General features: G+C 42.8%; 1 protein-coding gene across 26 annotated transcripts in view; it reads left to right on the top strand.

Annotated features, from left to right (window-relative positions):
• KCNMA1 (potassium calcium-activated channel subfamily M alpha 1) overlaps positions 1-20,286 on the top strand; it is a 717,266-nt gene that overhangs the window by 410,599 nt on the left and 286,381 nt on the right. For all 26 annotated transcript variants that reach the window (XR_013377873.1, XM_077895128.1, XM_077895127.1 and 23 more), the window contains 2 exons: positions 8,942-9,035; positions 9,842-9,953. Coding sequence is in view for 25 of the 26 variants with exons in the window: in XM_077895128.1 (XP_077751254.1) it covers positions 8,942-9,035; positions 9,842-9,953 (206 nt within the window). In the remaining variant the exon portion in view is untranslated. The remainder of the gene's footprint in view (positions 1-8,941; positions 9,036-9,841; positions 9,954-20,286) is intronic.

Below are 20,286 nucleotides of genomic sequence, written 5' to 3'. Positions count from 1 at the left end.
ATGTGTGTGTGTATATTTGAATTCTCTACTCATCACATCCCTCTACTAGATAAATAAATTTACTAAAGAAGAGAAGGCTGGAGTCAGTGGAGGTAGAGAAATAAGAGTAAGGAGCAATCAGTCATGGGTTCTCAGACAGTTCAGTGAGAACCAAAGCAGCACTCATTTGGCAAGACTCTGTTTTATGTAGTAGCTTAACTCTGATTTATTACATAAAAGTTGCTGGCAAATATGAACACTAATTCTAGTCTGGTAACAACTGTGATTGAAATAATTGTAGTCTGTAGACAAATTGGAAAAAACAAACATTAGTGGGCAGGTTGTCTTGGACATCATTCCAAGAGTCCAACAGTGAAGAAATACATGATCTTACAGACGTAGAATTGGAAGAGATATTTAGAAGACATATGACCAGTTCATCCCCTGCCTCTACTCCAAATTCATGGTAAGCCAACCAGGCAAATGAAACTCTCTCTTCTGCTAAAGACCCAGGAAAAGAATACACAACCTCCTGTGACCACTCATTAAAGTGACTCATGGCTTTCTCTGTCAGGAAATCTTGGTTAATTATTTAGTATTTATGAGACTATGTGGCTGCCTTCATGGAAATATAATTTCCCTGGTGTTTCCTCTTTAGTATTACCCAAATGTAATACTGTAATATATAGAATGACAGCAGATGTTAGCTCACTGCACAACTTATTGGACATTTGAACTGTGTTACAACACTCAATAAGGAGGCAATAAAGCAGGTACAAATGGAAAATTAAGTGTGAAATAATTGATTCTATCAGTTTTTGTTCCTTTGGATAATTGCCCTTTTTGGCATTTTTCTATAAATAGTTCTTATTTATCACTATTGTTATTAACTGAGTTTTAAAAATAACTATCACCTGTTCAGCACTTAGTCTTTACTCAATATCTGATTTCATTCTTGCAACAGCCTTTGAGGGTTGTATCCTTATCTCCAGTTTACAAATGAGAAAATCAAGGCGTGGTGGTCAAATTATTTGCCTAAGAATATACAGTTAATAATGATAGAGCTGGGATTTTTTTTTAAGATTTTATTTATTTATTTATGAGAGACACAGAGAGAGAGAGGCACAGACACAGGCAGAGGGAGAAGTAGGCTCCATTCCATGCAGGGAGCCTGACATGGGACTCGATCCTGGGTCTCCAGGATCACACCCCGGGCTAAAGATGGTGCTAAACCGCTGAGCCACCCAGGCTGCCCTAGAGCTGGGATTTTAATTCTTCCATTGAATTCCAAAACTACCTAACTGCTATCCATGCTTATGGTCAACTTCTCAACTTCAACAGAGAAAATTGGGGCATCTTGAGGGCCATCCATCTTTAAGCAAATGGATAACACAAGCAGAGGAGCTTACCTCCTCAGTGGATGGGGTCAGGTTCCATGATGCCAGTACCCCTCAGAGGCCCCAGAAGCACTTCTGGGGGTTAGTAATATCCTGTAATACCCACATTTTGCTCTTATTTTACTTATTTGGGTGCCTAAGTGGATAAAAAGATATAGAATGAAAATGAGAAGGGGACCTTAAGCTTAGATAGCATCTTGAAATCTTGTGAGAAAATTTAGAGGAATTCCATCAGATAGTGATAGAGATTTCACCATCGAGTTTTATGAAAACAGATTATCAGTGTGTTTCACTGAGAAATCCAGGGTGTAAGCAACTGACATATTTTGTTCTCTTCATCAGCGATCTATGTAATTTTGTTTGTCTCCTTGAAGAATGTTTAGTTATTAGGACCAATTATTCAGGTAGATATCCTGAGCCATACAACTGCTCGGAAGTCTACAGCTCTCATTGTTCCAGGATTCTCCATAACAGTCAGAGCTCAAGAAGACAGAGCACATGGGATCCCAGAATAGTAAGGATTTATATGCCACCTTTTCATTTGTTCCCATTCATTGCAACACAACCCTAATGAGGCATATGTTTGTGGCTATTGGACCACATCTTGTCAATTGAGTGGAGGCGTAATTGGAAGCCTGATGCTGTCAGAAAGATTAATAGACCTGTTGATACAAACCCATAACTGAAGATTTCCCAACAAAGCCATTTAACCAACTGCCTTGGGATCAAGTAACAAAAATGTTTTCTGTTCACATTAGAACCATTGCAAGGTCCAAAACAAGTGTTTTAAGATTTAGAAAAGGTGCCTTTTGAGGTCATTGTCCTTAGTATTGATTGACGACTGAACACAAACTCCCCCATCAACAAAAATAACATCTTAGAAGATAGCTACTCAGGTGTTCTGGGATAATGTCAAAATGATGAGCAAAAGAAGAGGCTGCTTTTTGTTTGATAAAAGTAATAAAACCTACACAAGTTATTGAATATATGTATGCTCCACTGAGTATAAATACTAGAAGTACCAACATCAGAAAGTTAAGCTCTTAAGTGGATAACTCTGCCAAGGTACAATGGAGGCACCAATGAAAGCTAAAGGATAGAAAGCTTTCTATCCTTGGATCTATTCGAGACCTAGGGTGCTGTCTAGGTTAGAAGACAATGTTCTAAATAAAGGTTATTACTTTCTCAGTGGTTAATTACTATTGTGTCATTTGCACTAAATCCACTATTACTATTAACTTAGAAGGTATTTTTCTGAAACCTAAAATTATCTGAATAATAATATCGATAACTTGGAGTATATTGCAAAGAATTGCCTCCTTTTAAAAATAGTTTGCTCTCATAATATTCTGACCAGCTAGGTACTTTTATTTCTGTTTTGTAGGCACTTTGCTTACCCAATATATCCAGACATTATTAGAAAAATCTCAAATCATTTAGATTTCCTCCCTCTTGGTTGCAGATAAGTTCCATAGTATCCATGACTATATGATGTTATCATTTTTCTTTATTTCAATCGAATGGAATGGGATGAAAAACTTACTGTTTAGTCCATAACTGAAAGTGTTTAAAGTATCTAAACCTCATACATTCTTGTTCTTCTAGAATAAGAGAGGGTAAGAGAAAACAGGGCATCTTGAGGGTCATCCATCTTTAAGCAGATGGATAGCTAGGAGTTATTTCTCCATAAGCAGAAGAACTTACCCTCAGCAGATGGGTCAGTCTTCATGAGGCCACTAGCCCCCCAGGTGCCCTGGAAGCACTTCTGGGTATTAGTAACATCCTGTATGACCGTCTTTACAGAGCAGGGTTAGATACAAGTTGGATAGGTATGCTTCCTCTCAATTTTTCCAGACCATTTGACAAACACATTCAATTTTTCTCAGGCAGTTTTACCTCGTCTATAAATCAGTCAACCATCATTGTTTCAAAAAAACTCCATGCCAGGGTCTGTGGATAGTAGATGCTACATCATGTTTCTCTTACCTCTCCAAGGATGTTGCAATTCTTCTGGAGAAGTAAGGTGGTATGGCAAAAAGGATATTGGGTCTGTCCTAGTAACCCTGTCCTAACCCTTCCACTTAGCTACATGATCTTGCCTAAGTTTCTGAGCCTCTACTTCTCAGAAGTCTGCAAAATGGTGATTATAGCAAACTATCTATTTTGCCAAGTTGTAAGGACCAAATATGACAGTATGTGCAAGCTCCATACAATTGCCAGGTATTGTTATGTTGGATTAGATAAGAATCAACATTATAAGACAGTTTAGAATTCATCACTCCTAATGCTATAGGAATTCAGAGATGGGAGAGGTCAGTGAGGGTACAAGTAACTTACTGAGCTGAGCCTTTCTTTCAGCTTTGAAGGCTGCCAAAGGTTTGAACACAAAGAGAGAAGAGCATTTGAAGAAGCCACAGCAAAAGCAATGATTCAGAATTAGGAATACTTGGGTCACATTCATGACATAAGGAAGGTACCAGCCCATGGTAGCAAAGGGCTTGGCCTGGAGCATATGGTGGAAAATAAAATGGGGCATGTAGTGAGGTTGGGTTTCAGAGATTCTTCACAACTGGGGTTAGAGCTGATATATGAGGCAGGAGGGAGCCATGATGGTAGATGAATGACATCTTTTAATTAAATTAATCTGGCAACATTGCAGAGGTGAGACTAAGAGAAGAGTGTGGAATCATTAAATTCATTGTATTGATTCATGTCTATGGTGCTGTGGGCCTGCACTCTGGTGGTCCATAATCCTGGTGGGAATTGAGAAGGCTCCATGCAATTTAAAAAGGGACTAGACGCAAGAGCAAGGAAAATTTAAGTGTTGGAAATTATTTCACAAAGTGCTATTTTGTTCCTCAGTTAGTCCCTTCCCTCTCATGTGGTTATTTATTAAATCATCTCAGATATTTGCTGCTGTTGTTCACGTCCCAAAACCGCTTAACATTTTGTTATCTTTCATAAACGATGGTCTCCATAACCTCTCCCCATCTATACTTCATTTTTGCTTTTAATCTTAAACTAAAAATGTGCTCCTAAGGCACTCTGTTAATTAGAATGTCGGTGAAGCTCGCATTGTGGTGTTGTAATTACTTCTCTGTATCGTCTTAATTCCCCCCCACCCTTGTTCCCACCTGAAAGTGAAAATATCTGTTCACCCTCTTGATCTCAGCAATTAGTTAAGTGGTATGCAGCTGGTTATCTGGGGATGGGTTCAAATGTTTCATCATCTCTATTCAGGTCTGAATGGGAATCTTCCCGAGCAGCAACACCCGTAATTAGTGTGTCATTGCAAGAAAGTTCTTCTGGAACAGTGGTTCTCAAACTGTGGTCCCCAGACAGGCAGTAGTATCCGGGGAAACTGTTAGAAATGCAAATTCCCAGGGCCCCAGCCCAGCCCTACTAAGTCAGAAACTCTGAGAGGGGCCCGCCAATGTTTTAGTAAGCCTTCTAGGTACAAGCCAAAGTTTGAGAACCGCTGTCCTGGAGAAATATCTTCATAAGGTTGGGCAGCCAGATTCAGGGAGTTAGGAAAACAGACTTTGGAAAACACCAGGGGAATTTAGAGGCTGAGAACAGAGGGTGATTGCCATCCTCTTGGAGATGATACAGATTTCCAGAGGAACAACTACTGGAAGTGAGATTGTTTTGGTCCCTAGTCCCTGCCCCTTGAAAGAAAACGTGGCCAGCCATTGCTTGCCCTGTGCTTTGGAAAGACAAGGTCTTAAGTCAGTTTCGGGAAGGACTATTGGATCTTCCTGCTCAAGGGTTTTCACTGCATATTACAATGTTAATTGAATGAAGAAAGATATATTTGCCATTCTGGGTAAATCTTCTTTTCTTCTATAGACATCTAAATACTGACGATATGCCTATTGGATGATCAAGAGGAAATAAGACCTCTCTCCTACACTGGACATTTAAACCACAAGCAACTTTTTATTGAGGTTCTTTTGGAAGTGTCTCAATCCTAGAGTCCTAGTGAAAACACTAAATTTGCCTAAGGTTTTAATCTCACCTTTGACCCATGGACTGTGGGAGTCTAAGAATGAAGAGTCCCTCAGCTTACCAACTATCTTGTGTCCCCTAATTGCTAGGTCACTAGTTAACCAGGAACAATTTAGGGAAAGTCCATTTACTTCTTTCAGGACCAGAACTAGTATCCCTATTTCAGTTCTCAAAACTCCATCTCTCTCTCTCTCTCTCTTTTTTTTTTCTCTCTACTGGCAACATATATCCACATAAAGGCCATTCTGATGTGGGCATGCCTCACCAGAATGACAATCAAAATTTAAGTGTGTAATTCGGAGTCACTTTCTTTTGTATTAAAAAAAAAAAAGTGATTTCTAGCTCTTGAAAGTTCTGTGTATCTAGACAAGAAAGTCTCTAATTTTACATGAGAAGGAAGAGGGCTTTGTATTTCATTTTCTGTTCTACAATGAGCATTAATCATTAAGATAAAAATCTCTTTGGGAGGAAAATAAATCCTGGCTGATATGGCCAACCCTTTTATTGTTAAATTATATATTTTCTTTTTATAAGATCAATGAACTTCTCCATGGGTTGTTTCCATTTGGGGAATGAAATGATGGGGCTTTAGAATCTCTGCTCTGTGGTCTCTGATTGTGTGAGTTTGTGGACTGCAGGCACTCAGAGGATTTATCTCAGAGGGCATCCTGATAAACAGTTCCTGCCACTTGAGAAAACTAGGCAGGACCTTTCTCCTTAGGCCCTTATGGCAAGCAGCAAAGAGCTAAAAGGGACAAAAAAACAGACTTCCTTGATCACTCAGGTCCTACCTGGGTCCCAAGTAGGGCCAGAGGCTGGCCCTTTATTATTTCAGGGTTTCCTGCTTCTCTTCAACTCTTCCATCCTAGCAGAGCATGCTCATAACATTGGTGAACTTCTGCCAGAAGAAAAGCTGCTAGCACCAGCAGCATAATGTACTCCTTTTCTTTTTTCAGTCCAAAGTTTAGGATTCAGGGATACTATGAAACAGTGATTAAAATCAGCTCAAAATTTTTGAAAGAAGTACTAAAGGAAAGGTTTGATAGGTTTTAGCATTGTGTCTAAATCAGGAGTGCTGTTGAGGTGTATTTCTCAACACAGGCCCTTTAGCAGAGAGCCCTCTCATTGCTGCCATCGGGTATGGGGAATATAGGAGGGAACAGCAGAAATGACAAGGAGGGAAAGGATCAATGGGAAGAAGTTGCTACAGCCTGATTCCTTATGCTCTTTTGAACATCTGCTTCTGTTTATGTGGAACCAAAACATCCTCAGTGGCATTGAGCTGACACCTTGCCCCCCAATTATCCCATTCTCTTGGACACCTAGCGAATGTTTTACCTATTAGCTACATTTTAATGTTACTACCAAATAAACCACAAAGGCCATGGAATTAATGGGAGCTAGGAAATTCAGGGGACCCCCAAATATATAACCAATACCTGTTGTGTGGGCCATAGTAAGGTTATTGTTTGACCTTGGTGAAGTGATAGTGGGTTTTCCGTGATAGACTTGGGAGCCAAAACTTTCTCTCTGTCCCTTTGATTATAGCTGTCAGTCTTGATGAATATGAATTTAAATGTACATCTAAGTCACTACTCATACAAGTAAAACCATGAGTGCAGTATTTACCAGCAGAGCTTCCCATCCTCACTCTCTTACACACGCATATACACACACCATTCATTCTTCAGTAGCATATCGTACCAGTGGCTTACATAGCCTAGAGATGCATTGTCTCTTCAACCCTTGCAATCTATAGTGGATTTATGTCAACCTAGTTCATGTACTTCTTTTCACTGTGACTAGAGCAGCTAAGAGCCCTGACGCCTGCAGACCTTGTGGGTCTTGTTTTTAACATGAAACAAAACACCATCCTGGCTTGGGGATTGCTGAAGTGTCACTTATTAACTCTAGGCCTGGATTTTCCTTTTTTTCATTTAAGTTAATACCCATGTAGGGGAGGAGGTAAAGATCAGTGGCTTAGCTTTTTCTGCTCCTGCCTCCTTTCAGCACTGAACTAAGCAAATTCCATGCCATCTTCCCTCCCACTTGCCCACCTTAGTGAAAACCAATAAGTTGTCATTTCCTTTATAAAAGAAATGTTTTTTCAGTGTTTGCTTTTTCTTCAGTCTGCCTAGTTGGTAAATGCAAATACAGATTAACCCCACCCCCACCCCCAATGCTTGTCTGGAGGTTTTCCCACCTATTTGTGATTTGGGAGATGACAAAGGGCATGTTTGGCTTGTAATAGAGATCAAGAATGGATAAATCCAGTGCATGTCATATGATTGGAGAGTCCCATAGACTGCCCCATCATGCCTCTATGTGGGCCCTGCATTCCCAAACTGCACAGATTCCTGCCTGTTGAATAACCAAGCATTGTCCTTGCCCAAGTACAACTATACTAACTGGTATTGCGTACGGCGATTTCCAAAGTGAGGTACTCGGAAATCCTCCATCCTGCACTTCTCAAGCTAGCCGTCTCCTGGTCCAGAGGTCCACGTTGCTTTCCATCCAGGGGAAGTATTTTGCTTCTCCTCAAACTCCCCATCCTTTCCCTCACCTCACCTTCTTTATGTTTCTGGCCTGAGAGTTACCATTTGCTTACTGATAACAGTATACTATGAATTTCCATTCACAGCTTTGAGATGCTTATGAGGCTTTCCTGCTTCCCACCCAGCCCCAAACTTGGGACTTTTCACACACTGATCCTCTGATCAGTTTGACGCGGGAAAGCACATGGAAGCCATGTACCAGTTTGTATAGTAGTACCCTTTTGAACTGTCTACTCTTGAACAAAGTAGAGTCTGCTGGGGGTTCGCATTGGCTGCTTGACACACACAAAACCAGTTAACTTGCATGCCAAAAAAAAAAAAAAAAAAATTAACCCTTAGAGTACTGCTTCAACATTTTGGTTTAATGGTCTTGAACTTTACCAGTTGGGCAACGCTTCTTTCTCCAGATCAGAGTGCTGTACATAAAGTCCATACATAGTCTAGCCGGAACATCAACCAGGATCCTCTCCTCCACAGCTTTCCTGAGATGCTCCTGGGTCTTTTATTCCTAATCAACCAATGGCTTTACAGAGGTCTAAAATGCAACCATGGGTTTAACTGAAAACGGGCTCTTTTTCCAACATGCTAGAGGGTATGAGGGATTGTTTTAGCTTTGGTATGTGTCCTCTGAAAGAAAGAAGTCAGTTCTTTAAGGGTTAATATGAAATTAAGGAATTTGATGGTCTCTCCTGCTTGTCCTTCCTCCAAGGTGTCTGCATGATCCTTTTTTAGATTCTTAGCTCAACTGTTGAATGATAAGAATAATGTATATATAAACATATAAGTACAAAAATGAATAAAAGAACAAAAGACTGAATGGTTGAATGGAAAGACCCCTTGGCGATGCTTGCTCGATTATCACAGAGGGTAGAAAGACCAAATGTTTCAGTCAACGAATATTCATTTTGTCCTCTACCCCGAGTACCACTACTACACAGTATGCGGAAGCCTTGATGATGCTTTTCATTTACCTCTTGCTTTTTTCTTCTTCCTGTCTAATAGCCCAATAGAATCCTGCCAGAATTTCTACAAAGATTTCACATTACAGATCGACATGGCTTTCAACGTGTTCTTCCTTCTCTACTTTGGCCTGCGGGTAAGTCTCATCCCCACTATGCGGTATCATGATGGGGCTTCTTGTGCCCACAGGCCGAGCCCCAGCAGCATCTGCTCTTGCACAGGTGAAGCCCAGTGCTTCCAGGGCAGACAAGAGACCCACATTCCGATTTTCAGCTCTTTCCTTAACTTAGCATTTTCAGAAGTGTTTGTTAAAATCTTTTCCCAAGGAGGAGACACAGGGATTGAAATAATCGTTATGGCCAACTGTTTCTCATCTCTCTAAATACTAATGCGCTATTGTCTTAAATAGAGAAAAAAAAAACCCTTCTCTTAAAATTTATGTTTATCGGGGGTCACTTAGTTGAATCCTGAGAGAGTGGTTGTGAGGATTGAATTGAGGCACAGTAGCTTGGTAGAATTTGGGGCTTGGAGGATTTATAGTAGAGCCTGTCTATAAGGGAGCCGAACAGAATGTGTATTCAGAGATTGTGTGTGCATGAGTGGATGCGAACACATATGCTGTACTTCCAGTTATATTTCTGTTAGATTCTAATGAAGGTGAGACCACTCAGACTGTCCCCATGGTGCAATTGAAAACCACAGGAAAATAGCTGGCCTGATGTTTCTCGAAGGTTAACACAGTCTTCGGTCACTCTCTAGAAAAGGCTGTATAACCAAATTCTAAGGCAGAAACAGCCTGTGATTGGTATAGACCTGAGAAGGACATACCATCTCCCTCTAGGCCCCTGTGGAAAAAAAACAAAACATAGCCTTTGGTGGAAGAGTATAGTTAGAATGCCGGCATCACGCTTCTCATGTTTTTCTCGTTTTCTCTTTCCTCAGTTTATTGCAGCCAACGATAAGCTGTGGTTCTGGCTGGAAGTGAACTCCGTGGTGGATTTCTTCACGGTGCCCCCCGTGTTTGTGTCTGTGTACTTAAACAGAAGTTGGCTTGGTGAGTTCATCTCTTCCTTTCTTCCTACTGGTTTCTGAGCTGTGGGGGTCAGAGGCCTGAACTGTCCCGACAGAAGCGGAGTTTTATGGATTTATGGGCACAACTCTTGGCATTTGGGGAGTTAGTGATGACAGTTCTCTTTGGAGTCCTGTCCTGGCAGGATGTGCCCAGTTGGGGCTTCAGGTAAGGCGATTTTATTATTGTTGAAGCCTACTAGTCACACTGTCACAGCCAGGACCTCTGCCTTCATGGTTCTCTCATTTTCATTCAACCTGCTGGGAAGACTGGACAAAGAAACCCATGGGGATGAGGCCAACTTTCTGAGGAGCTGCTTCAGGTGCCTTAGATCTCTGCCTGCCAAATGTAGCTTCTGTCTGCTTCTTAGTTTTATGAAGAGTGGGTCCTGCCTGGCTTGTTTATGGCTATGGGTTCGTCTGTGGGGCAGGGAGGGGTCAAACATCTCGAGCCACCGTCTTCTTGAAGGAGATGGGACCTCCTTCCTGCGTTAAAGGAGGAGCTTTCTCTGCTGCTGTGTTCACATCTCACTTTCTGTATCTGCCCAACATGTCACTTCCTGTCTGTCCCTGGCAGGCCACTTCCTGCATCAGGAACCAGGACACTTTGGTGAGAGAAGTAACTAGCTCAGAGGATGGTCATGGCAGCCAGAGGCATAGACAGACAGCTTTGAGCTTCTTTTGGTTGCACTGAATAATTCTCTCAGAATGTTCCTGCTACTGTGGGTCTACAGGGGAAAAGGGAGGCTGAAACAGGGCTCAGAGGACTATTTCTGGGTTCCTTCCATCTTTATTTTTAGAAATTTTTTGTCTTAACATTTTTCAAAATAATATATATTGTTGTAGTCAGCATAAACATTTAAAGATGTATGAAGAAAACAGCAATCATGTCTTCCCCCTGCACCCATCACTGCATTCTCCCTGGGATGCCCCGTGTTAAGAAACTTCCATCTTTCCTTCATGTCCCATTGCCCCAAACATGGATGCACATACAAGTATTGTAAAGGTGGTGGTCTTCGTGCAAATGAGTGTGTCCATCACATTGCACTGCAGTTTGGTTTTCTTACTAATAAATAATGAGTATCCCTTCAGCTCTGTAATAATTCATTTTATTAGCTACACAAAATTCTATAAATGGTTGTATTATGGTTCATGGGGCCATAACCCTAAGGATGGACATTTGATTATTTTCTTTTTGTGCTGTAAACAGTGGTTTAGTAAACACCCTCATCCACATATCTGTATAGTTCTATTTCTCTAGATGGTTCCAGGTTCCTAGAAGAGGAATTGCTGGATCAAACAATGTGTATATTTTAGTTTATACAGATATTGATGGCTCATTTTTCAAAAATGTTGTGCCAAGATATGCTTCCACTAGCAATATGTTTTTGATGTCCTTGCTAGCTTTGTGAATTTATTACATGCCTAATATCAACTATTTAAAAAAGAAGCCCCCTTTTTATATGATGCATGCAGTAATCATATATGCACATATCTGTGTGTATCTATGTGTGTGTGTGTGTGTGTGTATCCCATAAAGATTCTATTTTCTACTAGTTTTCTCATTAGAATTGTGTTCACTTGCTCAATGGAAAAGTTTTTATCCTTGATCCAAGACATGTTTGCTTAGATTGGGTTTCCCAGCCAGTAAGACGGGACTGTCAGAGCCACTCACCAATCTGAGAAGTGTCCTAGCTGTGACCTGAACGTGCTCTGGTGTTGAAGGTCCCAGCTACCTCAGCTTGGCTGTTAACTGGGTTTGTGACTTGGGGAGCTCACATTGCTTCACTCAGCCTGTTGTTTTTCATCTGTAAAATAAATGTTAGGTTAGATTATTTGATTTCTCTCATACTTTCAGCTCAAAATGTCTCTAAGACTCTTGCATTGTTAATGGGAAATTTGGGATCTAGGTTGTGGGAAGGAATGGAGGGTTAATGAAGTCAAATCACCAACAGTCCTGAGTCAAAGTAACATTCGGGCTGCTAACCAGGTCTCGTCCTAGAGCATCCTGTGCTGGATGCCCGTTGATGGGTGCATGCATGCATGCACCCTGCAAAACTCCAGAAATACAGATAGGCAAGGAAAGAGACCAGGTTAAGGATGTGGAGCTGAGCCTCCTTGTGAGGCTAAAAGGAGTGTCAGCAGAACTTGGATGCTAAAAATTGGCGTCTTTTTGTGACTGATTTAATCCTGATTTTTGGAGTTGTGTTCTCATCTAGTGAAAATCCACCAGAATGAGTACAAAAAGAAGAAAAAGAGAAAGGAAGAGAAATGAGATACACTTTTGTATCAACTATGGTTGCTCTTCAAAAAGAAGAAGAAGATGATGATGAAGAAGAAGAAGAAGAAGCAGCTCTAAAATTTGCTTTGATTTGTTTATTAAGCACCTACTATGTGCCAGGCACTTTTCCAGATGGTTAAGGAACAACAGTGAATAATGGGGTGCCTGGGTGGCTCAGTTGTTTGGGCATTTTACTTTTGATTTTGGCTCAGTCATGATCTCAGGGTCATAGGATCAAGCCCTGTGTTGGGCTACCCGTTGGACATGGAGCCTGCTTAAGATTTTCTCCCCCTCCCCACTTCTTCACACTAAAAAAAAAGAGAGAGAGAGAGAGAGAAACAACAGTTAATACAATAGACAGTGTCCTATCCTGTGACATTGCAGTGGGGAAGGAATAGGAAGAAATGAGCCTAATAAATAAGCAAATTATGTAGTATGTTAGGAAGCAGAAATATTTTGAAACTGGAAACAGACCAACAAATTTTGGGCTATGAAATAATAATAAAAATAACCACAACAAATAATCTTTCTTCTCTTATAGCAGAAGGCACTGTCCCTGAAATACAGTTGGCTCTTTGGTAACTAAACCTCTTGGGCGAGGTCTGCAACTGGTCTGCCTGTTATGGAGGAGAATTCAGTATAATAATATTTCAGGGAGGCTCCCACGTCTGATTTAACACATGGGTTATCACCTCATGAAACAATTACCGTGCCGATGAGCTGCCAGAGATAAAATGAACACTTCCGTGAGGTAGGGCTTATAATGTAGAAAGAATAATCCCATTCAGTGGAGGCATTTCAGGAGGAGCTCCCTTCCTCCTGGAAAATGAAAAGGTGCTACCCTTCCTGGCAGAAGTTTGGTAAAGATGAGGAAACTTCAGTCTGTTCTGTTTCCTGCCCGCCCCCCGCCACCCGCCCTGCCCCATGCCCGCTGAGGCCTGCCACCCAGGGGGCTGTGCTGGAACTGGATCCATGCAGGTGCAACACAGGATGAGCACCGTGACCCCCACCTGTACATTTCCCAGGGCATAGCATACACTGGGCTTGACTCCTTATCATTGAGTATGGTTGTATAGGGGATAGTACTCATTTACTTTACTGTATGCATTACCTTAGTGCTTTGGACAGCGTGTTACTAGTTACTAACAGCTAATTCTGGTTCTGCTGTGTGCTGGGCACTCTGATAGGCCCCCAACACACCTGAACTCACTTAATGCTCAGAGCAAACCTGTGAGCTGGGAATGGCCTCTCCCCATTTTGCAAAACAGGCTCAGATACGTTAATTCCTGTCTTAGGTCGCATAGCCTGGGAGTGTTGGAGGGGTGATGTGCCTCCGATTTGACTTTATGCCCATATACATGCTGTTCTTCTGCCTCTGTCCTTACCCTTAAAAGATTGGGGATTTTGAGGACGGGGTTAGGGTGACTGAGCTGGTTTTGCCCATTTCTGCTGGCCATTCTCCATCTCTCCTTACTCAGAAAGCTTCACTTCAGGCAGGCAGGGATCTCAGGGTCATAGGATCAAGCCCTGTGTTGGGCTCCCCTTTGGGCATGCAGTCTGCTTAAGATTTTCTCCACCCCCCACCTCTTCACACTAAAAAAAAAAAAAAAAAAAAAAAAGAGAGAGAGAAACAACAGTTAATACAATCTTACTTCAGAACACACATCCTCATGCCTCCTTCTCTCCTTCCCACTCCTTGTCCACCTCCAGTATCTAGAGTTGCCATTAGGACCTGGGAAATATGCAGAGCTTGTGTGGTGTCTCCTGAGTCCCAAGGTCTCGTAGTATCTTGGGGGTCAGATCTGCTCTACCTGGAGGGAGGGAGAGACTAGGGACTTCCACACATGCTGTCAGTAGAGCAGAGTGGGTCAGAGCCAAGTTCTGGGTTACCACCTCAATTCACATCTTGACTTGGCCAGTGGGTCATTTTGAGCCAGGTTGTTTATTCACCTCCTCAGGTTGTTGAGGGGATTCAGGGAGGAAGAGGAAGTAAAGCACCACGTACATAAGACGAGCTTCGTGATTATCCTGGGCTTCTCTTTCTAACCTACCTATCATATTTTAAAGCGCCAAGGAAGAAAACAAACCAGAATGGAACCAAAAATAAGGCAGTGGGATGTGAGGACATCCACGTTGGCAGGCGGCAAGTTGCTGCTTATTTTAATTCCTGTTCCCACACACCAGCTTATTCATTTTTGTTTCTCTCACAAAATCCTTATCCTACCTAACTAAAATAAATGTACCTTGAAATGAGAGATGTATTTTATTTTGAGACTAGAATAACATTCTCTGGGGAGAACTCTTCTGTCTGTCTCCTTCTTTGGGGAACTGTATCCCCAAGGTAGGTCAACGGGCAGTGCCTCCTTTGTGTATTTATTTATATGGTTTCATCAAGGGTCATTTTGTGTGGTTAAAAGAAGAGAGTAGAGAAAAAAATAATGATGTGCTTCCTGGCCAGTCATCTCACCAGCTTTTATTGAGCACTTACTGTGTGCTCAGCACTGAGACAAAGGGAGTGTGTCTGGCCACCCTCTTTCCTAGTCTTGCTATGATTTCCAACCTTGTCCCTCTTCTCTGACTAATGAAATCATGGGATGGTAAGGAGCCCCAGGCCTTGAACCCAGGGTGGAAAAACTATAAACTGTAAACCTACCTGCTCCTCTAGCCCATGTTAGACTTCAGTGCCTTCGGCAAACAGTGCTACAAAATAGAAACGCTCCTAAAAAAATAGAAAAATGGCCAGCCACAGGGCAATTAAAATGATTGAGGATATCTGCTTATAAATATATGCCAGGCAGTTCCTTTTTTGTGTCAAAAGGTGATAAAAACAGGACTGTTAAAAAAAAAGTACAGGTCCTTAAAAACAACAACAAAAGGACAAAACGTAGTTCCTGTTTGAGACTGAGGTTTCAATCTAGATTTGGAACCAAAATAAACGCGCATGCAGCAACAGCAGGTAACACTGCCCGCTGTATAATTAAGTCCCAAATTGCCAGGTACAGGCTGTCAGGGCCTTGGGAGTTCACAGGAGAAAGAGCTTATGTGGGCGGAGGAACGTGAGGAGTCTTCTGGAAGACGCTGGCCTGGCCCAGGCTTGCTGTAGTGGGTGAGACGGCTGGAGCAGGGAGCAGTGTGTGCTTCTTGGGGGAGAGGAACTCAGCCTACCCTGTGTGGAAGATGGCAGGTGCCCATCAATGATACTGCCATGCGAGATAAGAAAGACCTTTCCCGTGCTGGGCATCAGCCCCAACCCTGCAGGAGGGATGTGTGTGCTTCCTCTTGCTGTAGTAACAAACGAGTGCCCCAAATGCAGTGCCTTGATGCAACACAGGTTCACCTCTTACGGTTGTGTAGGTTAGAAATGAACATAGGTCTCTCTGGGCTAAGGTGCAAGTGTCTTCAGGGTCGTGCTCCCTTCTGGAAGCTCGGAAGAAGGGTCTGTTGCCTTGCCTCTCTCAGCTTCCAAAGCCACCTACATTTCTCAGCCCCAGGCCTCTCCCTCTGGCCGTGGGATGGGTCCTCGAATTATGTCTCCCTGTTGTTGCTGTCTGTCATTACCTTTCTTGGACTCTGCCTCCTGTCTCCCTCTTCTACTTCTAAAGACCCTTGTGATTACATTGGGGTCTCACTTGGATCATCCAAGTTAATCTTGGACTCTGCCTCCTGTCTCCCTCTTCTACTTCTAAAGACCCTTGTGATTACATTGGGGTCTCACTTGGATCATCCAAGTTAATCTCCCCATATGAAGGCCAGCAGGTCAGCAACCTTGATTTGTCTACTACTTTGATTGCCTTTTGCCATTACCGTATTCCCAGGTCCTGAGCATTGCCAGGACTGTTTTGGGGGGCCATTGTTTGCCTACCCAAAGGGGTATTAATATTCCCATTTCACCAAAAAGGAAACAGGCCCAGAGGAGTTAAGTAACTTGCCCCAAATCATAGAGCTCGTGGCTCTGCACAGTCTTCTAGAATCCAAAAGCCCTGGCAGGTGTTCTGGGCCCTCTGCGCCCTTGCCTTGTCATACTTTTCCAGTGTGTCATGGGGAAGAGACACTTAGGGAGATCTCACTTAGAGCCTGAGACCTTCTCCCTCTCCTCACTTCCATGTAGTGATTTTTTTCCTTTTCTTCATCTTTTTCTGGGACCAGGTGAGCTACTAGACAGACACGCCTGCCCTTCACCATTCCTAAGCATTGATTCTGGGTGCCCCTTCCTGTGTGGCTGCAGCACCGGAAGGGAACATGTCAGGTCTGCAATGGCCCCTGCTTAAAAGCATCCTTTCGTTAGAATTCACTCTTTCTTGCTTTTCTTTTTTTTTCTTTTTTTTTAATTTTTATTTATTTATGATAGTCACACAGAGAGAAAGAGAGAGAGGCAGAGACACAGACAGAGGGAGAAGCAGGCTCCATGCACCGGGAGCCCGATGTGGGATTCGATCCCGGGTCTCCAGGATCGCGCCCTGGGCCAAAGGCAGGCGCCAAACCGCTGCGCCACCCAGGGATCCCTTTCTTGCTTTTCTTAATCTAAAAAGTGGCGAGAAACTGGAATTTTTGAATGCCATCCGAGGTGACGAGTTGTGACGTATGTCACCGTCTTCCCAGGGAAGGCAGCGTGTGGAGTCACAACACGGCCTTCCTCTGCGAATGGTCATTCTCTCAGGGCTCAGCTGCAATCTCAGGAGCCTTCTGTTGCCCTCTCCATCACAGGGTGTCTGGCCCCAGGGCCACTCCTTTGCTTGAGGAGTCCCACTGCAGGTGAGGTGAGGTTAATATCCAGCCTCTGTTGACCAGCCTCTGCATTTGATAAGAATACTCAGTGGTGAAGGCGTTTGACTGGTTTCTGTTTCCGGACATCAGGGATTTTCCGTACATTGAAATTTAAAAAACAAAACAAAACCAAAAACATCAAAACAGGATGTGATTTGGGCAGAGAGGGGAGGTAGCCCTTGTGGGGAACCCCAGGCATGCAGCCTCGACTCCCAACCTCCACGTTCCCCCCTAAAATTCCTGCCCCAGGCCCACTAGGCTGCAAGTTGGATCTGCCCTGCTGAGTGTCACCTTGTGCTGAGCCAAGAGTCAGTTTCTGCCCCCTGGTTGGCATCCCCCCCCTCCCCATTAAGGCACAGCTCTTACTCCACCTCCCATGTGAAGCCTTCACATTCTTCCAATTGGAATGGATTCCCTGACTTTTGTTTCTTTTACTCTTTTATATATATAATCTGTTATATTATGAGTTAGAATGCAAGTTTCACGATGGTCTTGCGTAGGGACATTGACTATCTTTTTTTTGTGCTCTGTCCTGGTGCCTAGAACAGTTTCTGGCACATAATTAGTCCTTGTTAAAAGAATGAATATGTTTTCTTACAGTAAGGATAATAATGAAAAATTATTGAATGTTTACTAAAAGCAGGCACAGGGCTCAGCATCTCATAGGCATTATCTGATTTAATATTCACAGTAGCCCAAGGAGTAAATACTCTTGGTCCAGTTTTACAATTTAGGGAGCTAAGGTTTGGAGCGTTAGGTAACTTTTCCATGTAGGAAATGTGGATCCAGGACTCAGCCCAGTTCAACCTGATTCTGGAGCCCATGCTTTTAAAATTACTAGACCAGTCATTTTTCAAGGCGTACTTCCCAGTCTGGCAGCATCAAGCATCACCTGAAAATGTGTTAGAAGTGCAAGTTCTTAGAACCCAGCCTAGACCCAATGAATCAGAAACTCCCAGAGTTTAATCTGATAATCTATGTTTTACATGGCTTTCTGGTGGTCCTGATGTTCACCCAATTTGGAGAACCACTGTCCGAGGCTATTCTGGGATGGTTATAAATTTGGCCGTTCACGAGAATTCTCCAGAGAGAATTAAAACTTAAAACTCATGATGTTCAGACCAAACCTCCAACCAATTAAATCAGAGTCTCTGGATTGGGGTAGAGGACCTGGGCTCAGCATTTTTTAGTGCTCTCAGGTTCCAGCTAAAATGCAATAAGGTTGAGAACCATGTATATACATCTATACAACATTCTGACTATGAATGTTGAGTTAATTCCTCATCTTTGTGCAGGGAAGCACCAGGAGATCTTGATAGAATGCAGCTTCTGATTCAGGACGTGTGGGTGGGATCAGAGATTATGCATTTCTCCAAGTTCCCAGGTGATGCTCATCTTCTGGTCTGGAGACTGTATTTTTAGTAGCAAGACTGTGCTGTCCAATAAGGTAGCCACTAGCAACACTGGGCTATTTAAATGTAAATTAATCAAAATTAAATGAAATAAAAGCTCAGCTTCTCAGTCACACCAGCCACATTTCAAGCACTCATTAGCACTGTGTGGTTAGTGGCTGTGGTGTTGGACAGCACAAATATAGAACATTTCCACCATCGCAGAAGTTTTGCTGGACTGTGCTGCTCTAGAATGTGGCTTGTGATAGAACGTGCCATGAATTTTTACTTTTTGTATGTCTGGGACACTCTTGTAAACGGTGGAAGCTTAATAAATGTTTACTGAAGCGATTTCCAGTGAAAGGACCAATGTACAGTTGTAGAGAAATCACTAATACACCATCGAAGGGAAACTCCCCACCACCCTATCCAGATTTAATTATTTAAAGTCTCTGTAGGCAAACAAACAGACAGACAGATGGACAGACAGACAAACCACAAACGGGGCCCTGGGACTGGCTCCAGCCCTAGCTTCTCCTCCACGACTCTACTGCTGATTTTGAAATGGCCTTTTGGGCTCTGAAAGGAAAGGTCTCTGGTTCCCCCTACAGGACTGTCTTGGACTTTGCTGGATCAGTGTGAGATTAAGTAGGCCGGAGAAGGGAAGGGAGACAAACTGGCTCAAACTCAGTGGGTAGTCGGTGGCTGGTAGAGGTAAAGACAGGCTCACTTTGCATTCCCATAAGGTATTTGGCATCTAATAATTTGACTTGAGTCAATTGCTGTGACCGTGAACTCCCCATCCTGCCCACCACCCCAAGAGGGTTCCTGGTCCCACTGCCCAGGGTCTGGAAGGAAGGGCCTTAGAGAGCCCCCAGACATGACCTGAGGTGGCCGGACTTAGATGCTCTAAAGCCCAAAGCCTTTCAAGTAACTCCTCCCTATAGTCAGTGGTTTAATTTAACATAATAACAATGAAAGAAAAAAAAAATGTGGCTTCCCTTTTGGGAGCCAAATGTCTTTGGAGATGGGGAGAGGGAGAGAGAAGATGTGTGCTCTAAAAGAGAAAGTGCTTCCATTAGCAGGATAGTTTTGGATGTGTTCACAGCACACGTTTACGTGTGTATATGTGTGTATGCGCATATACAGGTACAATTTATAATGATCCCAGGTAATCTTCCAAACGACCCTATGAAATAGGGATCCTTTGTAGCCCCATTTTACAGTTGGAGAAACCGAGGTCTAGAGAGGTTCTGTAACTCACCAAGACTCACATAGTGAGCCAGCTTTGGACCCAGGCAGTTTATGGTCCTCAGGGTCTTATTATACTGGCTCTCAAGCTTTAAAACTAACTAGCCGTTATAGTTACACTTATAAAAAATCAGTCCAACAGCCCCATCTAATCAGATCAAATACTGAATGCAGCTTCCTCCTTGTTCCCATCCCCTGACAAAAGGTGAGTGACCCCCTCCCCCAATGCCAAACAGAATTTCTTTGGTACTCCTGGGTAAGAAAAGCAAATTAAGAAGAAAAACAACTCAATCTATGTTTTGGAACAATTGAGTTGATATAATTTCTATAACTTACTAGCCTTCAAACTACTTTTTTTTTAACCTTAAAGCATTTTCCCCTTTTTCCCCAGTCCCCCCTTTTCTGAGTCTCTTGGTTTCTTCCCTACAAGTACCAGATAAATAAAACCAATGTTACCATCATTAGTCCATCTTGAAGTAGTGTCATGGTGGAGACTATGGGCTTTGCTCTTTGCCTGAGCTTATTTTGGGGCAGCGAGGGTGGGTGGTCCTCAGTGGCTTCATGTTCCTTGGGAATAGCACCGGGACCAGATTTCTATAGTGTGGCAAGAGAAATAAACTCATTGAGCCCAT

Source organism: Canis aureus, chromosome 4 (genome assembly GCF_053574225.1).
Source record: "Canis aureus isolate CA01 chromosome 4, VMU_Caureus_v.1.0, whole genome shotgun sequence".
Classification (NCBI taxonomy): domain Eukaryota; kingdom Metazoa; phylum Chordata; class Mammalia; order Carnivora; family Canidae; genus Canis; species Canis aureus.
Note: the sequence above shows the minus strand (reverse complement) of the source record. Positions and strands in the feature narration are given on the sequence as shown.